We start from the raw sequence: 26,430 nt of genomic DNA on the forward strand, positions 1-26,430 counted from the left end.
GTGTCAGGATTTCCTTCCTGTTTAAGACTGAATAATGTTCCATTGTGTGTATGGACCATGTTTTGTTCATCCATCATCTGTCGATGGGCACTTGGGTTGCTTCCACCTTTTGCCTATTGTGACTAATGCTGCTGTGAACATGGGTGTCCAAATGTCTGTTCAAGACCTTGCTTTCAATTCTTCTGGATAGGTACCCAGAAGTCGACTTGCTGGATCATATATTAATTCTGTGTTCTTCGAGGAGTCTCCGTGGTGACTGCACCATTTTACGTTGCCACCAACAGGGCGCAAGGGTTCTAGTTTCCCCACATCCTCGCCAGCTCTTGTCGTTTATTTTTTTTAAAGTAACCATCCGAATGGGTGTGAAGTGGTATCTTGTTGTGGTTTTGATCTGTGTTTCCATATTTGTTAGCAATGTTGAACATCTTTTCATTTGCTTATTGCCTATTTTTATGTCTTCTTTGAAGAAATGTCTATTCAAGTCATTTGTCCATTTTTCGATCAGGATGTTTGTTTTATTGTTATTAAGTTTTGGGAGTTCTTTATTCTGGATATTAATCCCTTATCAGGTACATCGTTTTCACGTATTTTCTCCCATTCAGTAGGTTGTATTTTCACCCTGTTCATTGTGTCCTTTGATATACAGAAGTTTTAGTTTTTGATGTAGTCCAGTTTATCTATTATTAATTTTATTGCTTGTGTTTTCTGGTGACATATCAAGAAATAATTGCCAGATCCAATGTCATAAAACTTTTCCCTCATGTTTTCTTCTAGCAGTTTTATCTTTTGACCATGTATACAAGGGATTATTTCTGGGATCTATGTTCTATCCTATTGGTTTATTCATCTGTCTTTATGCCAGAAACACACACAGCTTTGACTATCATAGCTTTAGTAATAGGTTTTGAAGTCAGGAAGTGATTTCAAACTTTTCCCAACTTTTTCTTTTTTAAGATTGTGTCGTCTATTCCCAGGCCCTTGAGATTTCATATGAATTTTAGGATGGATTCTTACTTCTGCAAAGGAAAAAAAAATCTACTGGAGTTTTAATAGGGGTTGCACTGGATGTGTAGATGACTTTGAGTAGCATTGTCCTCTTAGCACATTAACTCTTCTAATCCATGAACATGAGATGTCTTTCCATATACGTGTATCTTTTGCACTTGTTTTTTTTTAAATATATTTAAAATTTTTATTTATTTATTTTTTTGGCTGCGTCGGGTCTTTGTTGCTGTGTGCGGGCTTTCTCTAGTTGTGGCGAGTGGGGGCTACTCTTCGTTGCGGTGCGCGGGCTTCTCATTGCGGTGGCTTCTCTTGTTGAGGAGCACAGGCTCTAGGCACACGGGCTTCAGTGTTGTGGCTCGCGGGCTCAGTAGTTGTGGCTCGTGAGCTCTAGAGCTCAGGCTCAGTAGTCGTGGCGCACGGACTTAGTTGCTCCGCGGCATGTGGGATCTTCCCGGACCAGGGCTTGAACCCGTGTCCCCTGCATTGGCAGGTGGATTCTTAACCACTGTGCCACCAGGGAATCCCTGCACTTGTTTTTGAAGTCCCATTGTAAGCACAGCACCATCTTTGTTCATGGAGAAAAGGAAAAATTAATCTTTTTTCCTAGAGTGGACTACAGTCCAAGCTGAATGATAAGCAGCTTATGTGAATGAGTCAGAACAGAGATGAGAACTGACACCAGTTGAGGGCATCGGGGTGATGCCTTGAGGGTCAGAGGAGGAAACCGCATCTGACTAGCACCAGGACCCCCAGGAGACCCACCTGAAGGCACAGGAGAGGCAGGGGAGCCGAGAATGCAGTGGGTCTGTGAGCTGGGTGACCGGAGGTGAACTGGTAGGCTGTAGAGTAAGACACACAAACCCGAGAGATGGAGCGGATGCTTAGCCAGAGCCAGTGACCTGGCCAAGTGTGGGGAGAAGGCCAGGGCAGCACGTGCATGCACGTGCGTGTGTGCGCCTGTGCACATCCAACACGCAGGGCAAGGACAAGCAGTGGAATGTGGACAGAAGGAGGCCCTCGATGGTGTCTGAGCTGACAAGACGTTTCTGGGCTCTGGGACGCTGTCAGCGAGGAGAACGTGATAAGTCCCATGCAGAGGTCAGCAGGTGAGTGTGAGGTGGTACAGCCCAGGGTTTCGCTGATGTGTGCTTGGGAGAAAGGGCATTTGTGCAGTGACGTGTGTAGGGCGGGGAGAAGGATGGACACTGTCGTTACCAGGTGGCCAGGTCTGCAGACTTCCTGACACCGTATCTCACTCAGTTCCCCCCCGCCGCCCCGGCTGCGTGAGGCAGAGCAGGGCTGCCCGCTAAAGACCAGTCAGTAGACCTTGAAGGGTCACCCCGGAAATGGGGATGCTGACAGTCACGCCGGTGTGACCCTGACTAAAGGCCCACGTCTGTGTCCGTGCTCTGCAAGGTCAGAGATGGGGGATGGGTGACCTCGGGTGAGACCCCAGTGTGCTGTAGTCTGCGGCCCCCGGCGCCCAGGTCGGTCCTTGCACTTAAAGCAGTTGTGCACACGGCATAGTTAGAGCCTTGGTGACCCAGGAACCAGGAATTGAGCTCCCGGAGCATCTCAGGAGAACGTCTCTTTCCCTTTTCGGTCCCTCAACTGCAAGGACTGGAAATGCCACCCGGGGCCGCGTGGGTGTGAGGGTGGTGAGGACAGCGGTGCTCAGGGGCCTCCGTCAGCCCGGCCTCCTGAACCTGTCGCTGAGCGCCCTAACCTGCAGGACAGGTGTGAGCTCAGACGTGGCGGGAACAGGCCAGGGGTGAGTGTGGGCCGCTGCCTACGTGCTGGGGCAGGCTCCCTGCCTGACCAGATCTAGGGGCGTGAGCGCTGTGAAAGGTGGTGGAACCCAGCACGGCCAGAACTATTCAGACGCCGCTCTGAGGGGACCCTGCCCTGCCAGGCCAGGCCTGGATTGCATCCGCGAGGGGCGCAGGCACGTGGCTCCCAGTCCCCCCTGCTGACCTGGCCCTGCCCAGGCGCTGCAGCTGGGCCTGCCCCTGAGGGCACGGCACAGCCGTGGGGCATTTTTCTGTTCCGTTCGCGTGTTCCTTTTTTTTTTTTTTTTTTCCAGTATAACAAGACTCTCGCAGTTCTTTAAAACATTTAGTCAAGAGACAATGAGTTAAGAGGGCTTTTCCTCTCTGGACGTACATTTTATCCTACTTGGTAATTAAAATGCAACAAAAAGTGGCCAGAGTCTCCTGAGTATTCCTGGCTCTGCCTGGTCACGATGCCGGGGGCATGTCGCCCATGTCCTGGGTGCCACTGGAACAGGCCGTCTGGGCAGACGCTCGGAAGGGCCAGCGCCTCAAGGAGCCTCTTCCATTTAAAGAAAGAGACTGGGCTTCCCTGGTGGCGCAGTGGTTGAGAATCTGCCTGCCAGTGCAGGGGGTGCGGGTTCGAGCCCTGGTCTGGGAAGATCCCACATGCCGCGGAGCGGCTGGGCCCGTGAGCCACGATTACTGAGCCTGCGCGTCTGGAGCCTGTGCTCCGCAACAAGAGAGGCCGCAATGGTGAGAGGCCCGCGCACCGCGAGGAAGAGTGGCCCCCGCTTGCCACAACTGGAGAAAGCCCTCGCACAGAAACAAAGACCCAACAAAGCCATAAATAAAATAAATAAATAAAATTTAAAAAAAAAAGAAAAAAGAAAATGCTCCCTATTAAAAAAAAAAAAAAAAGAAAGAGACTAACGTGTGTCGCTGGTGGTGTCCTCGGCACAGGCGGGACCCTTGAGTGCCGCAGAGGAGAGCTGAGGAGCCAGAGTGGGGTCCGGCCTTCACACCTATGCTGGGCGAGGGGCCACGGCCACGGTTAGTGCCCTCGGTGCTGCGAGTGTGGTCCTGATGTGGGTGACACCAGTGTCCGCAGAGTGAGCCGCGGGGTGGGGCAGAGGCTACGGCCTCAGAGCCGCCTTGCAGCCCCGCGGACGCTGGGGCCACGGGAGCCGTTGCTGGGCAGGGGGTGGGGAAGGGTCCAGACAGCAGGGCCCTTTCCATAAGGTGAGAGTCAGGGTCATGGGCCAGGAGACAGGCCGGAAAGGCCATTCTGTGCTTTAGGGCTCTCTGAAAGATGAGCTTGGAAAACCCTTATGAAACCAGGAACTGGTCACCTGCGCAAAGAAACAAGACACGTTAGAACAATTTTCTTAAAGAGCCGTTAGGACCATGGTATCTAAGGGGTATCTTTGAAACAACATGAAAATGTCTTTATAGAGAAGGATGCAATAAACTTTTCAAGAAGAGGTGGTTGGGGAGAATCACCCGGGTAAGTGGCCTTTGTCCGAGACCGGGTGGGGATGAGCCCAAAGGAAGAGATGCCCTTTGGCCGCGCACCAGGGAAATGTGGTCACTGAGGCAGGAACATCTGGGTTGGTTGCATCTGCACCTTGTGCAACACGCTTTCGTGTTACAAGATGCAGTGACAGGATTTCATTCCTCTGGGAATCGTAGCTGAAGGGCTGTGTTGTTAGGAAGACTGAAAAGTGTTATTGACCATGTTCCATGGGAGGCTGCGTGCACAGCGTCCCACCGGGTTCCATGTTGGGGGCGTAATTGTTAAATTTAGAGACTGAGAATTATCAGCTATTCTGACCCCTGAATTGACCTCCGAGACCGAGCTCTCCCGTCTGTTAAGAAGCCAACGATGCATCCTTGGGACCTGGGCTGAGATGAGTCATACGACAGTACAAGCCCCACGGAGCGGCAGGCTCCTCTCCCCCTACACCTGCTCCTGAGGGGCCGTCACAGGCCCACTGCGGGTCAGGACCCTGAGGGTTGAAGGGTGCACACCTCCCACCCCGGGAGGCCCAGCCCTGTGGCAAAACCTGAAACCAGGCGTATGAATGGTATTTCGTAGACAGTGTTATAAGTCAACACTTGAAGCAAAGTGAGAACTGCATTTACATTTCTGCATTTTAAAAGGATGCCTTAAAATTAAGCGCATGACCTCTTTATTTCTGATTTTGTAGAGTGTTGCCTTTACAGCCCTTTTAGCTGGAAACTTAGAGCAATAAATTCAGAGAAGAGCTCTGAGAAGACTGTTCATATTTTAGGTCCTTTATCAGCAAGGCCTCCATCAGGGCCGGCAGGAAAATTCAACACACAGGCAGCAGCCAGCGATTTCCACAGCATGTCTACACGTAGACCTGTAAAATGCAGCTATTTTACGAAAACGCTTTCATGTAAAATTGTTAATGGTTTCGATGTTTCATCACTTGGGAGTGGCGATTAGCTCGACTACCCACGAATTAAGGTTTTGCGAAACTAAAAGACCTTATGATTCTCCATGCAAAACAAGTCTGCCTTTTCATTGAGGAGGCAATAAAGGAAGAGAGGAGAATTCAATTGGAAACTCTTAGCACGTGTTCGAAGCTGTTCTTCGCCGTAAGAGCAAAGAATACGGGTTTAGCCAAACAGTTGCTTGTTCTAGGCTTTTCCCGTATAAAATCAGTAACATTGTGTTGCTGGCTGTGAACTGAAGCCGTACATCATGGAGCAGCCCTCAACAGTGACATAAAATGACCCACGGAACCTCCCACGTTGCTGAATGCCACTCCGCAGGCAGCCTGAGATATGTAAGCGACTCAGAAGCACCGCATTGCGGAGAAAGGTTTTCTTGCGGTCGGGGTGGACGCTGAAATGTGCAGGCACGTCAGAGACATGAAATTCCACCTAAAACAGCTCCCTCTGGTCCTCTTCTCCCCGGAATAACCACGCTGCTTATGTTGTCACTGCTAACGAACAGCCCAGGGAAATCCCGAGAAGAGAGGCGACGCTAAAGCACCGCCCCCACTACAGAGCTCCAGGCCCGTCCTCAGCAAATGCGGGGAGAGAGCTTAAGACACTGAGCAGAGTCACCCAGCACCTCTCTCTTGCGCAGTCGCTGTGAGCAGCACCCGTACCAGGCTGTGATCAGGGCGGAAGAGACTCGACAGAGTTCCTTTCCCTGGGGGGCGCGACAGGTGCCCAACCCCTGCGCTCCCAGGATGGGGCGCTCTGGGAGGGTGCGTGTCCTTGGGGGACGGGTGGGAGGGGGTAGGTCCACATGGAGAGCCGGCCTTCTAGGAAGGAATGGCTTGGCAAACAATGGAGATTTCTGTCTGGGGGAAGGAACAGCACCCCAGGGAGAGGGGGGCCCTAGAGCGGGGCCGGGCGGGTCTGCGGAGGACTGTCGTCACACACGTGCGCGTGGCCTGAGGGCTGAGAAAAGAGGACCCCAGCCGAAGTTCTGGGAGAGGTTTGGGGAAAAAACGTGTGGGCGGAAGAGGCAGTCACAGTCGCCGTGACTTTAAACTGGGGGCAGCAGGGGGTGATGGTGTCAACGCAGCGGGAAGGCGGGCAGGTGTGTTTCTTGGGGGAAATGGGGGAAAGTACTGACCTTGGCTGTAAACATTCCTGATCCATGAAACAGATCCTTGCTGAGCGCCTGCTGTGTGCTGGCCGTCCCGGCGCTCACACCCTGGGGGCGGACGGTAGAGTCCTTACAGACTCCGGGTCGGCTGCAGGGACCCCGACGGAGAAAAGCAGGGCCGCGCAGGAGACCTCGGGGTGGGGAGGCCCGTGTCCGGGAAGCCCCAGCCATGCACTGCGTGGTGCCGCCCGTGGCCGAGATCCAGTTCCTGCCCATGTGGGGCTTTCACTCGATTTAGGGTTGCGATCAAGGGTTGGGGAGCAAAGCAGCCAGAGTCTGAAGCTCGCCCCCGCCCCCTACTCAGTAACTTTGTGACCAAGCCTCGGTTTCCTGGTCTGTGGAACGTGACTCCGCAGCCTGGGCTGAGCCCGAGAGGTTGTGCTGTGGTGGATGGAGGCTCCGGGGCGGGGGGGCGCGGGGGCCCTGGGGTAAGTGCCCACGTGTGGCCGCAGCGGCCGGGCGCGACGCAATCCCCGAACACCCGCGCTGCGGTCGGGGCAGCTGGCGCCGGGCCGAGCCAGCCGTGCCGGACGGGCTCCCCGGCGTCCAGGGTGCTCTCCTGGGGACCGACCGTCTGGAGCCCGGTTCCCGCGCCAGCACGGTCGGCCCGCGCGCGTGCGGCCCCTGCGTGGAGCTCGCCGGGCCGGGGGCCAGGCCGCTGCCCCCCGCGCCATGTCCCCTGCCCCTCGTGCAGCTCCACTCCGGGGCAGAGCTCGGGGCTCCGCCGAGGCCGCCGTTCACGGGGAGGGCTGCAGCGAGGGAGGTGCAGGGTGGCCCGTAGTACCGGGCGGGCGCCGGCCGTCCTTGGGGCGTGAGCAGGGGCTCGGGCGGGACCTTGACACTGCTGTCCCACCGCCGCCTCCTTCACGGAGCGGGGCTCCGGTCCCAGAGCCGGGCACAGGGCCAGCTTTGTCTGGCCTTCCTCTGCCCCGTCCACGTCCACGGCATCCCCGTTCGCTGCAGGCCCTGGGGGCTCGGGCCGGGGTGGGCGGCCGTCGGGGCGGGGCGGCCCCAGGTGCCCGGAGGCCCCTCTGCAGGCTGACGGGTCGGGGCTGGGCTGAGCACCTCCCGCCCGGGGCCTCTCCCCTTCGCGGGGCCGCACGGAGCCCCAGCCTTTCGGGAACCTTCTCTGGGCATCTGCTCGGTGCACCTGTGATCCTGCAAAGAGTCCGCGCTGCACACCTGAGGGGAAGCAGCAAAACCAAGTGAAAGTCGCTCTGACGAGTCCAGGGCTGCGTTCCTGCCCAGCTTCCCCCCCAGACTGGCCCTGTCGGTTCCCCCTCACCCCAGAGCCCCAGGGCCTTCAGAGTTGGCGTCTGCTGGCCGAGGCGGGCCCCGGTTGGTGCCAGCGGGCCGTGTGGAATTGCTGTGGCCGGAGCCCTAGAACCACCGGAGGCTCTCGTCGGCCTCTGCCCCCTTTCCGGTTTGTCTGCAGACGCATCATGCCTGTCAGAGAAGCCGCGCTCCTGCTCTGTGGTTTTATCCAATTATCGAGCGCGAGGAACCGCTCGGAGGCGCGGACGCCCCTGGGACCAACTCCTGGGGGCAGGAGGCGGCCAGCCCTGCATTTCCTGGGGTGCTTCCGGTGTCTCCTCTGCGTCGTCTCTTGGCCCCTGGGTTGTTAAGGATGGTGACGCATCTTAGACGGGCACACACCCTGGAAACATGACACGGAACGAAGGGCAGCGTCCTGGGAAGGAGCAGGTGGGGGTCACGTGACGCGGGGTGGTGCCTACATTTCTGTGACCAGTAACTCCTCGTGCCTGCGTACAGCTGTCACTTCCAGAAGACTTTCACACGCACTGGACTGTTATCTCAGCTGAGCTGGCAGAGTGTGACCCAAGCTCTTGTATCTGTGGACACGAAAGCCACGCTCGGTCATGGGCAGCGCACAGCTCGGACCCCAGCCTCGATGGCGTCGGCCGCTCTGGCCACACGCGCAGCACCTGCCGAGGGTTGCTGGGCGGCCTATCGCACTTGGAGTCCCCTCCAAAGCTTCCGTCAAGTCAGCCTGATTATTTTCCACTGCATTTTCCTGAAAGGATGTTATGATTTTCTAGTTGTTTGGTGGCTGGTGATAAATCAGGCCTTTATGATGTCATGTGAAAGGCCCCCCCCCCCCGTGCTTTGTTGTGCAGCAGCCGCAGGCTGAAGGGGACGTGTCGGCAGGACGCCGTGGACGCAGCTGGCTTAACCCTTTCCCTGCTCGATCAGGCACGGCCAGGCTGCCCGCTAGGGGGGCATGGATGGAGCTGAGGGGCCTCCCTCCCACACGGGGTTCACCAGACTTCCTCCGCTGAGAGGTTTGGCATCAAATCAAGATTCAAAACAAGACAGTGTGTCCACGGAATGACAGAGGAGACCGCAGGTAATTCTACAGAAGGAATCCTTTGGAAGGGTCTCTTGTCTCATAATCATAAAAACAAGAGGTTTCCCTGAAAAGAGGACAACATCTAACGGCCGAGGGGTCGTGATAAAATGTGACTCTCGTACTTTGCTGGCAGCGCTCAGTTCCCACGAGTCTCTGAACGCCGCGAAGAGGTTCTCACTGGGGCCGCAGTCCCGGTGTCCTCCGTGAATGCTCTCCCACCCCTCTGTCCCCCGGCCAGTCCTCTGCCTGCTCCTCCAAAGTGGGCCCCGCTTCACCCGCTTCCTGCGTCACCGGTACGCCTGGTCCTGGCTGCCACCGTCCCCCGCCACCTGCGTGGCCACCGTCCCCTGGCCTCCCCTGGTCTCCAGCCGCTCTCACCCCGCTCGGCGGCCACGGTGAGGTCGGAGACACCCAGCCGAGCCCGTGCTCAAAGCCGCCCCGGGCTCCAAGCAAAGCCAGACTCTGGACTCAGTCGGAGGCTGATAAGGTGCGCAAATCTTAAAAGTAAAAGCAGGTTCTTTCTCTGCAGGTGTGTGGACCTTTACGTAACACACACACACACACACACACACACACACACACACACACACACAGGATTTCGTTAAAAAAAAAAAAAAAAAATTAAACTCAAGCAGGTTTAGGTGCTGTGTCCCATCCTCTCGAGACCTTGTGGGGCAGAAGAGGGGCCGTGGCCGCAGGGGAGCTCAAGCTGCGCCCAACACCGGCAGGGACCCACTCTTGCAGGAGGAGACGAAGGGCAGGCAGCCCTCAGGAGGTCCGCGGTGTCCTGGCTGGACCAGAAGAGGGTCAGCCCTTCCTTGCACACACAGCAGGCGCCGCCCTCTGCCCCGGGAGGCCCCGTGGGCTCTGTGTCCTGCAGGCCCGCTGGGCACGGTCCTGCCTCTCAAGGGCAGGTGCCCAGACCTCATCCCTTCAAGAGCGGCCAGATGTTTCCAGGCTGAGTGACCCAAGCACAACAAAGAGTGGCAGATCTTTAGGAGGGAAGGTGGGTTGTGTGTGAGAGTTGGAGCATTCTGGGCAAAAATAACTCACCCACCCTTGTAAAACATGGAGCTAGAAGTCAATCCCACACTTACTTTCAAAAATTACATTGGCATCAGAAAATCAGACTTTCAGACTACATCAGGCTGAGGTGGCCAGTTTATAGCTGTGGCCCACGGGCTGCAGGTGCTCTAAGGGACCATCAGTGACTACAGGATAAAGTTGTGTGACAACATGGCTCTGCTGCGAAGGTCCTGGGTCCCGTGATGGGAATTACCCCGGGGGCCAGTGTGATCGCCAAGCTCCTCTGGGCTCCAACCACCTCGTCACCCTGTCCAGACTCAGTGGCCTTCCCTCCATCCCCGAAGGACCCTGCTCTACCCCACAGCTTCATGTGATGCTTTTTCTCATCAGTCAAGTCTCTGATAAACGTCACTGCTTCAAGAAGGGCCTGCCACTGGTTTTCAAGCTCCCCTCCCCTTCAGCCTTCTGCCCTGAACTCCCTGTGGCTGAGACGGGCTTATTCACGTCTGCTGTCCTCTGGACTGTCCCTCCTGCTGAAACAGAAGCTCGTGACAGGCCTTGTCTAGTCCAATGCTGCTTCCCCAGCGTCTAAGGCCGTAAAGGTTTGGCAATAGTCAAGAGCATGTGAAATGATTACAGTAATTGTGGAAAAACAGCATACCAAGTCTGTTAGCATTATTCAAAACATGATGATCTAGAGACAGAAGTTAGGTTAGGGTGCAAGGTAAAAGCGACATAACTATAAAAGAAAAATTATAAGACAGCCCGCTTTAGAAGATTACATTTTCATCCTTGATGTTACTACAAGATATGAAAAGAATTGCTTTCCCTCCACCTTGGTGATAAAAGCAACACTAGCCAGCCTGCTGTCATGATGAACTAGAAATGGTGCCAGCTGCTTTCCACGTGTAACCGTGAATCCTCACAGCAACGTTGCCTGGTGGGCCGTGTTTCCCCATTTCACAGATTTAAAACCTGAGGCTCAGAAGCATTGAGAACTCCCCCGAGGCAACACAGCTCAGTGGTTGAGCCACAGATGAAGCCAGGTCTCCCCAGTGGTGTCTGTGCTGTCAGCGTCTAAGGAGCTTCTGTTATTGAGATAAAATGTGTGTGCGGTGAAACGCGCGGATCTGAACCCGCTTTGACAAATGCACACCCTCACGTACCGGACACACCCTCGGTGTAAGGCCTCCCCCCCGCCGCCGCAGGGTCCTGCAGCACCTTCCCTGTCGACCCCTTTCCCTTGTAACCAACAGTCTCATTTCCACCACCTTCAGTTAGCTTGCGGGGTCCAGAAGCCTCACGCACGCTGGACCGTAAATGTTCCCTGCTCTGGCCGTCTTGTCACCCAGCACTGGAACGCGTTGATGTTTCCACTTGGTTTAGTCTTCATTCTTCAGAGGCCTCTTCGCCACTCTAATGAACGTCCACAAAGCATGTTGTTTGCAGTGCTTTCTGGGGAGGGCTTGTCCTACTGGGTGTTGCGGGTGCTGGCTTCTGGCCCAGCGCGCGGCCACTAGATGGGTTTGTGATGTTCGTCAAGTTGTTTGGTTTAAGTATCTCTATAGCCGTGTTCGGGAATGGGATTCTGTCTCTCTTACAGAGATAGAAAAGAAAATACACCCGGTAACCGGGTAGTGTAGCTACGCCACAGCCTGGTAAACCCACTATTGACAGGAAACCAAATGAATGGACAGATAGGATCGTAGAAAACCTAAAGATTCGTCTTCATACTCATCTTTCCCCATGTCTCTCGAAAACCGTACTAACAAACGTCATAGCAGTCGTCTTAATTTTTCCTCAAATGTGAAACTTCCCAGAGAAGCAACCAAAAAGCAAGAATTTGGATGCTGTCAGTGGCCTGGTTAGCCTTAGCATGCCTTAAGAAGTTACTGAGGGAATGTGTGTTCGAATGACCGTCATGTCATCTCTGTTTTGGTTGGGGAAAAGGAAGGGAGGGAGGGAGGAAGGATGGATGGATGGATTATTGAAGTGAGGTTTCTTGAGTTTGAGTGACCTGATGTACTATACAAGCTGAGAAAAACCCCAAAGGAAAAAATATCCCATCCGTGTCACAGAAGCATCCATATTACTTAACAATACTCTTTAGTACTAACGTTCAAAGGCGGGGGTGAGGGTGCGGGCAGATTTCTAAGGGACCGAGTAATCTAACAGCTAGAAAGGAAATTGCCTTCCCCTTGTGCGTGTGGCGGTCACGGGTGGCCTGAGTCGGCCCCCCTGGGTGAGGGGGCATCAGGCTATAGGTGAGTGAACACGGAGCCGTGCCTTCGCCCCACAGGTGCCTTGCAGGTCTTTCATCCCTAGGAAAGAGGCCACCTGAAGCAGATACAAGATCTCTTGAGTTGCATTTTGATTGTCTGGAGGTTTCATGAGCTGGTGTATGTGCAGTGCTTGGAGGGTAGAAAGTACTAAGTGTCAAAGGAAGAGCGGCCCGGCCTCGTGCTCCAGAGGGCCACCAGCCAACTGTGTGACAACCCTCTTTAATCGGTCCACTTAAAGGAGCTTTATCTCCTTTCCGCGGGGTTTGTGTCACCTCCTACTAGCCTGGGTAATATTTACACCCTAGATCCAGTTATTAACAGTAACCAGTAATTTCCGACAAAGACGGTGCTGGCTTTGAAGCCCGGGATGCTGAGGTCACCAACAATCTTATCTCCCTTTCATTAACCAGCCCTGCATTGCCACTGCAAGTCAGCCCCGCATCAGCTGGTCAGAGTGACCATCAGGGAAGGAATCAGAATCCAGAGGCCCCAGTTACAGGACTTAGTCGAGCTTCCCCTGGGCTGATGCTCCCATGAGCACCGCAGATCAAGGAATAAAGCTAACAGGGAAATGAGCGCTGCGGTTCAGTTACAGATGCAGGCCAGGCGCAGGAAGGTGGCACCTCGGAAGTATGTGTGCTGCCAGGCTGCACCCCCAAACCTTATTGGCTTATTTTATTTAGAGCAACCCATGACACACCCACCTGTGCCTCCACAGCCCCCAAACCTCCTGGGGCAGCTTCGAGAAACACTCTCCTCTGCCCAGCCTACGCAGGCTGAGCCTGGGTGAGCCGGACAGGCCCCGGAGGCCCAGGGCCCGGCCGGTGCAGAAGGCTGGGGCGTCCCCGGGGCCTGCTTCTCTGTCCCGGGAACGGGGACGGGAGCCTGGGGCTGACGGCCAGGACAGAAGCCGGCCTGGGTGTGGGGCACGTGCCCGCTCCACGCGGGAAGGCACCTGTCCTCGTCTCCGCTCCTCCCGAGCACGTCTGCCTGAAAGGACTTTCCCCAGGATATTTTTAAAGCTCTATTTAAAAGGAAATTGGTGTGTTTCGTCCTGTATTTCCCTGTATAATTGCGTGTCTGTATTTCTTCCCTTTTCCCTGACTACATTTGTCTTTTTCTGCTAATCATATTTTCAAAATACAAATGAAAAAAGATGCACCTCTATGTAGGCTGCACTATAAATGCCGTTAATCCGGTTCTCCCTTTATAAAGTGAATGTTTTTTTCCCCCCCCCCCCCCACCGTAGGCTTTATTTACAGATTTACAAGTGGACACCTAGGGAAGACAGTGCTCTCATTCACTTTTTCAGAAAGGTCTGCTGTGCCGGATGGACTTCATCCGTGTCTGGGGTACGCTCGGAGGCGGATGTATTTCTCCCCCGCTTGGTTTGGTAGCTCTTAGTAGCTGCTGGTTCCAAATGACAAATTCTACCAATTGGAAGTGAGTGGTCCCCAGCCCAGAAACATGGGATCAGCGGCGGGGGTGGGGGGGGCGGGGAAGCGTCCTGGAGATCCCCTCGGGCACCTCCCGCCCCCCTGGGGTCCCGACAGCACGTCCCGAGGCTCACTTGCGAGGCCACTGGCAGGGGTGCCAGCATCCAGGGCACAGTACGCCTGTCCTGCCCGCGTCCCGGCCGCCCGGGGACGGGCTGCTCACTCGGCTCCCTCTGCCACTTTGTCTCCACGGTCGGTGGCCGGTGGAGCCGGTACTGACGGACTGCACTTCCCCCCCCGGGGGAGAGCCCAGCATTGTTCTCCCCGACGGCAGCCCCGCTGACAGACAGCCCCTCTGAGGCCGCTTCCTGAGCAGACCAGACGGCCGTTTTCTTCTCGTCTCTTATCGCCGCTGTCATTAGAGGAGAGGCCGGGCTTCAGCTTCCCTGGTGCTGACGTGCAGCAGGCGAAGGGGCGGGGGGGGGGGGTGCCGCGCCGGGCACCCTCACTCAGGCTGCCGCGGTGCGAACTGCTCTGGGCTCGCTGCCTCTTTGGGAAGGTTTCAATCAAAGGACATAAATGTGAACACGAAGAGTTTAACCTGCCCGACAGAGACAGACTCAACTGCAGACTTTCTGGGGGAACATCCAGACTTTGTTGTTTGTTTTTTCCCGTTCTTACCGACTGTCAGCTGCGCATCTCCACCCGTGACTGGGACGGTCCGCGCAGCTTTACAGGTTTTCCCATTGACTGTGTTGTTGTTAGCAGCTCTGTCTTTCGAAAAAGGAGCATTTCCCCCAAGAGGAAAGGCATTAGCATCAAGTGACATCAAGAACCAAATTCACTGGCATTCTTTTATTCCCTTGGAACCTCAGCTATTCCTCAATTTTGCTTTTTTAAGAAAAGCGGAAGGAAAAGCGATGAATATGGAGCGGTGCTCACAACCCGAGTCTTAAATCCTTGAAGATGTTTAAGCAGGGCTTCTGTCGTCCTGGTCGTCTGTGCCCTTCTCCTTATTTATGTCACTCGAGTCCAGATCTTTCAGTATGCACTTTAGAAATTTGACAGCATCCTGCCAAAAGAGCTCACACTCTCAGAATGTTTCTCCACCTAAACAGATGCCCTTTGCAAAACTTACAGGCAGGCCTGTTGAGGAAACACATCACTTGAAATTAATATTAATGCTAATATTAGTATTAACATTTTCCTGGGAATTCTCTGGCGGTCTAGTGGTTAGGACTCCGTGCTTTCATTGCTGAGGGTGAGGGTTCGACCCCTGGTCAGGGAACTAAGATTCTGTAAGCCGTGCAGCGTGGCAAAAAAAAAAAAAAAAAAAAAAAAAAAAAAAAAAAAAATTAAACTTTTCCTAATGTAACCGCAGTGAAAGAGTGAGAAAAAGAAATGAGACTATGAAAAAAAAAAAGAAATGAGACTATGAACTTTGAAAAGAAATGTGATAGAATCTGCTTAACAGCTTTCACCACAGTGGTTTTCAGGGAAGTGGCTGAGTATCAAAGGGATTTAATGTGCTAAATAATGACCAAAGGAAAGTAAGATTGGGGGAAGGGAAGAAATCTAACCGGTGTATTAAAGGTGTGTTGTTATCTTGATGAGGATGAAACGGTGCCCAGAGGACTGTAGTGAGAGTGTAAGACAATGACACAGCATGGGCCCTGCTTTCCTGGGTTTTGCGTTAACTACTGTGGGCTTAGGAACTGGCCTAATGACTTTTCCAGGATCTGGTCTGGCCCTTTATCACTTCACTATAACAAGAACAGAAGCCAGGAAAGCCGGAAAAATTACTGCAGCAAAACACGCCTTCCTACCTGCTGGGGTTTGCCACTCTGACCGCCGGCACCCGGGCTTCAGGGTTGCTGGCTGGACAAGCCCTGAAGGCCACCCGAGTCATCAGGCGCCCTGGAGCCGTCGGACCATGAAGGGGCAGGGCGTCTGGACACACACGTCTTCCCTGCTCGTGCTGCTTTGCTGCTGTAAAATGCTCAGCTAACCCTAATTGAATCTGACAAGAATAAATCACAGGCTGAAACTCACCTAAGGAACACCTGTGGAAACGGGGAGGACACCAGGAGCCAGAGTTCGGGAAACGTCATCTTCACGTGGAAATGCTTCATATTTTCCCCAGAGCTTTATCGTCTCTCTTTTAAAGGAAAGGTCCAGACCACCCAGCGCACGACGTGCGCTTGGGAAACTGTACATAAAATCATCACGTTCATTCAGCTTTGGCCTCTGTTGTCATACCGAGGCTTTAAGCCTATAAATAAAGAAGGAACTGAACGGTCAGAAGAGAAGAAAAGAACAGAACAGATGAACGTCTTCCTCGCCCGTCCTTGGAGCTGACCACACCCTAGTGGAGAGGGTTTGTGAGAAGTGGCAGGGAGTACTGGGAGTGGCCCTGGGAGAGCACAGCTCCCAGCCTCCTTCCCCCGCAGGCCGGCCACGTGCACCTCCACTGCTGCGCCCCAAACCGGTTCCCTAAAGGACACACTGGGGAGAAGTACGAAAGCCCTTCGGGAGGGGCTAAGGGTAAAACAAGCTGGGACGTCCTTCATCTTTCCCTACACGTGGATTGGGGCGCAAGCCCAGGGGCTGGGCTAGATGTCAGCTTGGAGCAGCTGGCGTCCAGAGCCACCGTTTCGTTTTAATGGAAACTCATCCTTTTCCTTCACGAGCTCTCTCGGTCTAATCACATTTGAGGGAGACAGAGCCTCGGTAGAAGGTGAAAGGTAGCTGCTCAGCTGGAATGTAGGAGTTGGGCTCAGAACTGCACCGGGAAGTTTCACTGGTGCATCTCTGGTTTCAATGAAATCCTTGCACAGTAGCAACGTCTGTTTCTGAGCTTGTGAAAGCCATTTTTCTTCTTCCTTAATTATAGTTCCCTACTTGTTTTTAGATTAAGAGCTGCTTGTAGAAAAATACAGGAAACCAAGTTACAATGCAAAGCACCCTTTCCAAGCCTACTGAGGCCATTTGAAATGGCACCGGTTCTTCGGGTTCTGCTAACCAGGAGTTTAGAGCCCGGCTCACACCCTCTGCAGAACCGGTGACCTCACGGCAGGTGTGGGAAGGGAACAGCGGCCCTGCTCCTTCAAGCCGTGACCGTGACCGTGACCGCTGTGGAACTGAGGGGCCCTGTTGCTTCCTCATGCCACGTTTCACAGCTCCCTCTGGGGAAAAAGAATGCATATCTTTGTGTGACTCTCAGAGTTGAACAGAGGTATCGCTGAAGTCTACACAAGTTTATTTAGGGAAAGGAGAGAAAAATAAATTCACTTGTTTTTCCACTTGTATTTCCAGCTCCAGGTAGCACTGTGTTAAACTGCTAATTAGTAATATTTGCGTCTTACTTTTCCTGAAGACTCTGCCTATGGACTTTTAAGGCCAGCAGAAATAACTTGTTTGACTATTATTAATGCTGGAGAGGAAGTCAGCCCTTCAGCGAAACGCAGTGCCTTTGGGAACTTGATTTATTCCAGCCTAAAATGTGAGGCTGGGTGGTGGAGGAGGAGAGCAGCTGGATGGGCCGTGTTGGAGCAGATTTCAGGCAAACGGTGCAGAAGTGGATCCAGACGCCTTAGCCAGACGTGAGCCGGGGGCTGGGCCAGGGCCGGGTGGGCAGAGCGGGTCCTGCCCGCCCCTGCGCCTTTGCCATCTCCATCCACCTTCCGGGAGCCTGGGGAGGACATAGGGCAGAAGCCTTCAGTTACAGCTTGAGTATGTTACTTTCCTTGTTGCCATGGTTTTTAGGCTGTTCTTCAATATTCCGTGTGGCTAAGAGATAGTGTCTTCCTGGGGTATGTGTGGTGTGCAGAGTCCCGCCTGTGTCCAGGCAGCCTTCGCTGGCCTCCGTTTGAGGGCTCCTGTCTCGTGTACCGTTGGAGGAACACGTTTGCATCTGGAGGGGCCGACTGTTCATCTTACCCACAGCTTGGTCTATTTCAAAGTCTTCTTCTTTCCTTTCTCTTCTTTCTTTCCTTCCTCCTTCTCGTCTCCCTTTCCCTTTGGAATCATCTTGAAATTCTCATCCCTCTTGCTCGCATCCATGCGTCCTCAGGACCTGTTCAAGCGGCAGGGCTGGGATGCGGCAATACTTGACGCTCTTCTGGTTTCCTTCCCAGGAAGTCTCTTCAATGGAGGGAAACCGGGAGGCCTTGGCGGTTTGCAGCTCCCTCCCTGCGCTGGGAGGCCTAGCGGCTACTACTTGAGTCGTCATCTCGTCCTTTCTTATGTGTTTTTATATTTTGATAAGGTCGTGTCAGCTGGGATGAGAAACTCACGAGTGAGCACATGGGCCGCCGTTGGAGCCGGGCGGCGGGGAAGGGGCTGCGGGGGTAGAGGAGCCCCGAGTGCGAGTGCGGGGGGCCGCTCCTTCGCGGGGGGTGGGGTGAGGGGGTCCAGATCAGCATTTCTGAGGAAGGGAGAGAACGGACGGAGCAGGCAGCCGAGGGCTGGCAGCGCCTGGTCAGCAAGGAGGGGCCCCTCGGAGAGACGCGCCTCTTCCCGCGCGCGTGGGTGTGCAGGGCGCGGGGCTGCGCGGGAGCGGGGCGCCCGGGAGGGGAGGGGGGGAGAGACGGGGTGGGGGGGAGGATGGGAGCGGTGGGAGGGGGGAGGGCGCGCACAGCAGGGGAGGGGCGGAGGGCGCATCCCCCTCTCCGCTCCGTGAGACGAGCGCGAGTCCGACACGGCTCTCGGGGCGGCGTCCCTGACAACACGAGGCAGAAAAGAAGGTCACTGAGGCCGGCGGGACGCGGTGGCGGCGGCGGGCAGGGACCCCGGGCCCGCGGGGGGGGGGACCCGGGAGATGAACTACATCAGGTTAATTAGAAATCCGGTTTCATTGAGAGCAGCATTTGGGGGCCTGGCTTTAACCGCGTGTGCTCCCGGGGACCCCGGGTCCCGCGGGGGACCCGGGAGCCTGTTGGCCGCCGCCGACCGCCCGCCCGTGTGCTCCGTCCCCGCCCCGCAGGACTTTCTGCAGGGAGACTGCACCAAAGCCAAGCAGAAGCTCAGCTGGAAGCCCCGGGTCGCCTTCGATGTGAGTGCGTCTCCCGGCCGCTCTGGTCCGGGCCCCGGGAGGGGACGCGGTGGCTAGGCGCCCCGGGCGGGAGGGCGAGGAGGGCCAGGGAGGGGGCGCCGGCCGCTGCAAGCGCCGCGGTGGAGGTGGAGGTGGAGGTGGAGGTGGAGGGGGCGCCCCGGGAGGGGGCCAGACGCTCCCGTCTCACCAGCGCTCGCGTCCTCCCCGCAGGAGCTGGTGAGGGAGATGGTGGACGCCGACGTGGAGCTCATGAGTACCAACCCCAACGCCTGAGCGCCCAGCGGTGCCTGCGCCCCGCGCCCGGACCCGCGCCCGCGCCCGCGCCCGGCCGCCGAGGTTTGCAGCAGCCGGGATGGGCTCCGGCGGCGCGCGCTCTACTTTTGGCCAGGCCTCCTCTGATCGGTTTTGGTAATCAAGATGTTTTAATCACATGTTCACTTTCCTTGAAATTATGTCGCTAGACTACTGAAATTGTGGGGCTTTCAAATGGTTTTTCTCTTTTCTTATTAAAAATATCCTTTCTCTTAACCTGCATTAACACAGTCCCTGTGGATGTTGTCTCCAAGTTACAGAAGCAGCTATATAAGGACCCCAGAACAAAAATACCCAAATCCATGCCTTGGGGTGAGATAGCTTCCTTCCGAGAGAGCTGCGGCCTGGCCTGAGCCCTCTCTGCCCCGGACCTTGCTTTCCCCACCTGGTCACGGTAAGCCGCTCTACGCAGCCGATCTGGAAGCCCAGGTCCTGCAGAAAGGCGGCATTCACACCAGCTCTGGTCTCTGCGACTATAATTAGAACCCAGAGGGCTCCCACCATCTCAAAAGAAGCCTTGAGAAATGGGGGGAGGTGGTTAGAAGAAGAAACTTGAAGGAGGGTAAATATTGCTGGAACATTCCATGCCAGGCCCCTGGGTTACCCAGAGGTCTCTGAGCCCATGCCTTTGCTTGTGGTCTAGAATCTTAACACACACTACTTATTTCCAACCTCTTCTCAGTACTGGATCACTTTTTAAATCTAATTTTGATTTAGTCATTCAACCAGTTTACATTAAGTGCCTAATATATGCTAGATAGCGTGCACATGAGCTACATCAGGTTAATTAGAAATCCGGTTTCATTGAGAGCAGCATTTGGGGGCCTGGCTTTAACCGCGTGTGCTCCCGAGCCGTGTAGGGCATATCTGTGCAGGTTCAGGCAGGTGGACACGCGCGTGTGGAATCCACCAGCATTAAGCCAGGGTTTGCGTACAGGTGGAAACCTCTGCGTGAAATAATACCATGTTTCGCCCCAGAACAAATTAGGTCAGGACTCCTCTCCCCCTCACTCCCCCTCCAAGGAAAATAAAATAGAGAACTTCACAGCAAATGGAATTCCAGCCTTTGCACATGCCTGTGTGAGTGCAGCTGAACTATTTCTGAATGTCTTCATGGGCAGGTTTATGATCTGGGGCGGGGGGACCCAGGCTCCAGCAGCCAGGTGGCAGGAAAGAGGGCTCTTTGTGTGGCTGCCCCAGTTGCTGTGAAAGCATGCTGGCCGGGGCGGCCTGGGCTCCGATGGAGCAGAACTGGGGGCCTGAGCTGGCCCACCCGGGGCTCGGGAGCTGCCCCAGGACAGGCCTTCTCCCAATCGTGATGCTGCTAATTGGAAACAGATGGTCCCTGGAAGGCGGGGCCTCCAGGGCTAGGGGGCTGGTGGGCACACACACACTCACATACGCACAGTCACACACAGATTCACATACACGCAAGCACAAATACACACCTACAAGCATGCCATCTTACACAACGTCACTCACAGACACTTGGAGACACAACGCAAACCCGCCGTCACAAACACACTCTCACAGGGCTCACAGATAAACACATTCACACACATTCCCCTTAGCCTTGACCCGATGGAAGGCACCCCTCCTCCTCTTCCTCTGACCCCCCGAGCCCCCAACTTCATCCCACACCCGGGCTCCGGTGCTCCGTGGCTTGTCACCCAAAGGCTCCTCAGTGAGGACTGGAGAGGGTCCAGGCAGGGGGTTAATGGGGCTCCAGTGGTGCCTTGGTGTTAAATTATTCTCCAAATGGCCTGGAGCAGCGGGTCTGAAGGACACAAGAAGTATTTTTGGTTGCAACCTTCTCTCTATTCCTGCACCTTCGATGGTGGGGTGAGGGGTAATCGGGCTTCCTGGCCTCCCTGTGTGTGTGCTTAAAAGGAGGAAAAGAGAACAGATTTGCTTGAGTATTGCTGTGCTTTCTTTCTGGGCTGTGAATTTCATTTGGACATCCTTGAGGACAATTCTTACTAAAGTGTTTCTTCTACCTTAAATCTCACTTCAGTTTCAGCGAACTTATTTTCCCCTTTTTCCCTGCTCTGCCAGCTTTGACTGTTCATTTTAGATGTGATAAAATATCTTCCACCTTGACTTTTTTAAGTAAAAGCTAAGAAAGTGAAACTTTACACTCAAATATGAGAGCAAAGCAGTGAGGCCCCACACTCGTGCCCTACGTGAGCAGCACGGCGCGTGGGTACCTGGGCAGCGGGGGCCGCAGCTTGCGTCACACCTGCCTGCCAAGCGGTGGTGGGCTGTGTGCTGCCTCTGTTGGAGGAGAGACTGGGGCCCAGCCCTGAAAACCTGACACACCTCTACAGCTTGTAGGGGCGAACGTGGGCAGCACAGGCTGCCGACCTTTGAGGGAAGGGCTGAGGTGCTTTGAGGTTAAACTCCACGCGAGACGGCTCCTTCGGAAACTGGATTCCAGGTCTGTGATTGCGCCAGGAAACCAGTACAGACACTGCTGCAGGCTCCTCTCAGTCTCCCTTAATCGCCAGTACCAACACCAACCCCCAAAATGCACAGAAACCCCGGTTGGTTGGTCGGTCGGCTGCTGGGGAATGAGACCTTCGTTATTAAAGCTCATTGCAGGAGACAACACCTCAGAATTTCGTTTCAAAATAACCATAGATACACTGTTTACAAATAACTTTTGAAGCCCCAAGAAAAAGCCTCAAAGCACCCCAGGCACCTTGTGTGTACTGGGAATCCCAGCCGGGTACTCTCAGTTTTAAGATGTGTGCCAGTTAAGTCCAAGTTCACAAGTCATCTGTTTTTCACAACCCGCAGCCGGGCGGGTCCATGGATGGCGTTGGGGGGGTGGGGTGGAAGAGCCGGAGATTTACCAAATTTTTGGAGATTTACCAAAAAGTCGTGTGTGTGTGTGTGTGTGTGTGTGTGTGTGTGTGGGCACGGCTCTTTCAAACATCTCCACGCCCTAACATTGCCACCCCGGACCTCTCCAAAGATGGCGAGCTTTAATTTTTCACGCACGGCAGCGACAGCCGGGCCGCAGAGCCGCTCTGGGTCCTGCCCCACCGTCCAGTGGCCCCTTCCCCAGGGTCTGGCGCCGCTGCCCCGCTGTCCCGAGGCCAGGCCGCCCGCGCACACCCGGGGGCTGTGCCACCGCGATTAGCCCGCGACTGCCTCTCCAGCCATTTTGCCTCTCCAACCTCTAGCGAGGCCACCGCTGCCCCCCCCCCCCCACTCCGCGAGACCCGCGACGGGTCGTCCCACCGGCCGCAGGAGGCCATCCGCAGGCCCCGTCCCGAGCACCACCCACCCTCACCCTTTTCCTCCTTTGGAGCGTCCCAGCTGGGAGGCCGACGACCGCGGCCTGACCCCAGACCCCGGTTCCCGCCCTGCCTCCAGGGTCAGGGGTCGCACGCCGCGGACGCCCCCTTTGATCTCTGGATTCGGGGACTGGGGCTCCCGGCGCGGAAGCCACTGCGCGGAGGAGCTCCGACGCGGATGCGGGGCCCCGGGCTCCGCCACCCACCGCCTCCGAGCCGCGGCCGCACCGAGGGGCCCGGATCCCAGGACAAGGACCGCAGAGGGACCAAGCGCGCGCATGCGCCGGCCGCGCGCCCCTCCCCCAGCCCCGGCGGCGGGACCCCGCGCACGTGTCCCAGCGCCCTGAGCCCCAGCGCGGGCTAAGACGCGACAGAGAGCTGCAGTTAAGAAGCAGAAAGTCCCACGCGGCCCAGCCCCAGCCTCGCCCAGGCGCCGGTGCGCCCAGGGCGCGCGAGGAGACAGCGCTCAGAAGGCCTGACTCCCAACAGCAGGGTGGGTGAACCGGGGGAGGCGGCTGCAGCCGGGGTTCTGGCGTTGGCCGCTCCGACGGGAGGCGCTGGGCCCGGGCCGGCCGTGAGGCCCGCCTGGAGCTGGAGCGGCGGCCCGGGCGCGGAAGTGTCTATTTGGAAGGGGGCAGGACCTCGGCTGGAGTTTGGCTTTTAATGGCGAGGAAGCCTCCAGGCAAGGGCCAAACGGCGAGGCCTTCCCGTCGCGCCGCTTCTCCCCGACGGCGCCCCGCGGCCCCGGCTCCACCGACCCACCCGGGGACCGGCCCGCAAAGCCGAGCTGCGTTCGTTGGGTTGGTTCTCGGTCACCAAACACTGGAAACCACTGCCGGCACTAACCGAGGCTCCGCGCAGGAAGCCCCCGCGGGGCCCCGGGGCCGAGGTCCCTCCGGGAATGCCTGGCACCCAGTCAGCCCGGGCCGTGGGAGCCGCGGTGGGGCCTCCCGTCTTCTCCCCGACGGCCCCTCCGCCTCCTCTCGCCGGGACCTGATCGGCCAGCTGCGAGGCCCGGCCGCTGTCCCCGTGTGTCCTGCGGGGTGACAATGATAAAAATCCTCTTCGGGACCGCACGGAAGGCTCCGGGGCGGCTCCGACCGGGCCTGAACCCAGGCGCTGCGCACAGGGTTCCCCCGGGGTCGGGTCTGGCCTCGGCGGGTCTCAGGGACCCGGTGCGCCGCGGGGGACGCCGAGCTCGCTCAACTCAGAGGACAGAGTTCTCGTTTTTCCTCCACTCGCAGATTTTTAAGAATCCGATCGCTGCCGCCTAAGCACATGGTCCCCCTCTCCTGTCTGGTTTGCACATCTGTAGCCATTAAGGAGACCCAGCACAGCCTCCGGGCCCAATGACCTGCTTTTATACTGAAGGAAATGCAGAGGCCTTAAGAGTTAATGGCGCTAAATGTGTTGGTTTTCCTGCCTTTTCCCTGGGGTAGGTAATGGAGGAGGGAAGGTGTCTGTCTCCTCTCTCTCTCCCTCTCTCATCTCTGATCTAAATCGTCCCCAAAGCCCTACAACAAACCCCTTCATTCCCCAACCTCCAGTACTGAGTCCTGGTGGAGCCCCTGGAGAGGTCCTCCTCTGCTCCCTAGGCCACGCCTGGGGTCCCACCACCCGGCTTTGGCCGCCTGCCCACCGCTCACTCCCTGGGTTCGCAAACTGCACTCCCAGGGCCACCCAAGTAGCACCAAGCTGTGTTGACTTCGGGGGCAAAGGAGCAGCCCACCCAGTGTCCTTCCTGGGAGTGACGTGAGGGACGGCTAGGGGAAGGGGACAGGCAGTGGCTTGGAGGAACCCAAAGGCAGACCAGAGAGAGAAGATGCTCTTTGGTAGAAGAGAGGGAGGTGCCACGTGGAAAAGTGGAAAAGCGAGAGGCCTGGGGAAGCACCCCTGAATCCTGCAGGGTCACCGGCCGACCACTCTGAGCAGGAATGAACGCCAGGCCCTCTCTCAGGACCGGGTGGACCGGCCTCCCCTGTCCTGTGTCTCCTCTGGGAGCTCCACCCTTCTCTCCTGTCTGAAGACGCCTGGGCCTCAAGGCAAGGAAACCCCAGATCGTACGGTTATCCCCTATAATACGCTCAATATGCTGCAAATTTGAAATCAGTGAGGGAAAAAAGTCAACAACAACAAAATAATGTAAAGCAGAGGGCTTCTTTGGAGCCAGGGTAAGATAGGAAAGGGCACAGCAAAGGTCCTAGGTTGCCCTTATGCTCCCTACACCATACTTTGGTTTCCAATAAGGCAGACGTGGTCCATTTTGCTCAATTTTCCACTCCTAATCCCGTGGAGAACGTCGTGGAGAAGCGGCTTTCGTTCTCCTGAATGGGTTTTGGAGCTGGAATTCCTTGGATGAAGGATGCCCCCTTCGCACCCGGACTCGGACCTGAAACCTGCCAGCCCTTCTCTGTGTGGCCCGCTCTGTCCTGGTCTGTCTGGGGCCTGAGTGCGCGCTCCGGCTGCCGCATCCGGCCCGGGCCCAGTGCACGGTAGGCACGCGCCCCCCCCCCGGGGAGGCGGTGCAGGCTGGCTCGGGGACGTCCTAGAGGGGCTTCGGGCCCCAAGGCCTTCTGTGGGGGCCTGGGAGGAAGAGGGTAGGAGAAGGAGAGGACAGAAAGGGGGGAGGGGGGTAGAGACATCTAGAACTTAGTGCTGATGATGGATTCACACTCAAAAACGGGGACGTGGAGCAAAGGGGCAGCAGGCCACCAAGTTCCAGCTACCGATACAGGGCCCAAACAGCAAAGGAAGACTGTGTTTAGGTGCCACCAAAGTGCCATTAATAAAAAGCTCTTTCCCAGGAACCTCTGGGCCTCCTTCTAAATTGAAATAGGAGCTTTCAGAAGAGTGGGGGGTTTTGAAACTGGTGTTTAGGCCCCTGGCCCACGTCAGCGGGCTTTTTCGCGGTGGCCACTGCCTGTATCAGTCAGGCTGTGCTGCCGGGAGCCTCGCGGCCCTCTGCTTCCCTGCTCCCCACAACTCCTGGGGTGAACACTCTGACAGTCTCTTGGTTCCTTTTCTCCCCGACTCCCCCCAGAGCTCCCTGCCCTGCTGAAGAACCGCTCACACAGAATTGGATTCTGTCCCGCCTGGCCAGCTTTATTACATGGCCACCATCAATCTTGCCCCTAAAGCGACATTTGTTTACGACCGGGTGGGAAGGGCTAATGGCTCTACAAAATGAGTCAACAGGAGTCCAAAGAGATGGCATCGAGACACCAGGGCCGACCCCGCGGTGGGAACTGGGCTCAGTCAGGAGCAAATGGGGCCCCTCTCCAGAAGCTCCAAGATGTGGGGTGGGGTAGAAACTGTCACTCCAACTGCCACCAACAGCAGGGGACAACCCTGCTAAGGGAGTCAGGGCCTGGATCCGCTAGGGATGCCTCCTGTCCCTCCTGGGCAGCCTGGCCGGGCAGCCCGACCAGGCAGCCCGGACCAGCACAGGGTTCAGGCCTCTCTGGGGTTTTGCACCGTTAACAACAAAACTAACGGCTCTCCACCTTAAAAAACCAAGACCCCTCCAAAGGGAACAGCGCTGAGAGAAAAGGTCCTATGTCTCTCTTCCACCTATCAAAGTTCGGGGGAGCCATAGGGCTGTAAGGCACTCTTATTTCCTGACCCTGTTTCTGACCCCGCAGGAAACAGCCAAGGGCTTACGGGCCACCAGCACAATTGAGCCTTATTCCCCTGAAAATGTCGATTATTAATGACACAAACTGCACGGCATGATAAATTGTAAAGTGTGTGCTTGTTTGCATGCATCTGGTGCAGAGGGGCTGCCAACACATAACCCTGAGAACAGTGCCCGCCACGCGTACAACACCCCAAATGCAAGCTTGTGTATGGCGTGTGGCGCGCTGACGTTTACCTGCTCATGGTAAAAAACTGCTAAGGAGTGCCCACTGTCACACGCAGGACAAAAGTCCTTATTCCCCTAAAACTCTCTACAGAGGCTGACACTCCCAAATTAGCCAAGTTCCCCGCTGGGTCCCTCCTGGTGTCCCAGGCTAATTTCAAACTGTGCTACTGGTTAAAGTATCAGGGAGTTTTTCTTAGAATATTTTACAGCAAAATTATCCTTGCTGCGAAAAAGGTACGAATCAAAGCGCTAAAGTACAAGGAGTGCTCACTTCCGAATAAGGAGGCCCCAGCTTCCCAGGGCTTAGGTGGCAGGAGTTGGTTTAAGAAGCCAAAAGCAAATGTACTGAGAGTAGAAAAC

The 26,430-nt window shown here is 55.9% G+C and overlaps 1 protein-coding gene across 2 annotated transcripts in view; it reads left to right on the top strand.

Annotated features, from left to right (window-relative positions):
* The window catches only part of GMDS (GDP-mannose 4,6-dehydratase), a 486,657-nt gene extending 467,538 nt beyond the window's left edge, over nt 1–19,119 (top strand). For both annotated transcript variants that reach the window (XM_068557602.1, XM_068557604.1), the window contains 2 exons: nt 18,526–18,594; nt 18,805–19,119. In XM_068557602.1, the coding sequence (XP_068413703.1) occupies nt 18,526–18,594; nt 18,805–18,867 (132 nt within the window). In that variant the 3' untranslated portion in view covers nt 18,868–19,119. The remainder of the gene's footprint in view (nt 1–18,525; nt 18,595–18,804) is intronic.
* The last annotated feature ends 7,311 nt before the right edge of the window (nt 19,120–26,430 follow it).

The sequence above is a fragment of the Eschrichtius robustus genome, chromosome 12 (assembly GCF_028021215.1).
Source record: "Eschrichtius robustus isolate mEscRob2 chromosome 12, mEscRob2.pri, whole genome shotgun sequence".
In the NCBI taxonomy this organism is placed as follows: Eukaryota; Metazoa; Chordata; class Mammalia; order Artiodactyla; family Eschrichtiidae; genus Eschrichtius; species Eschrichtius robustus.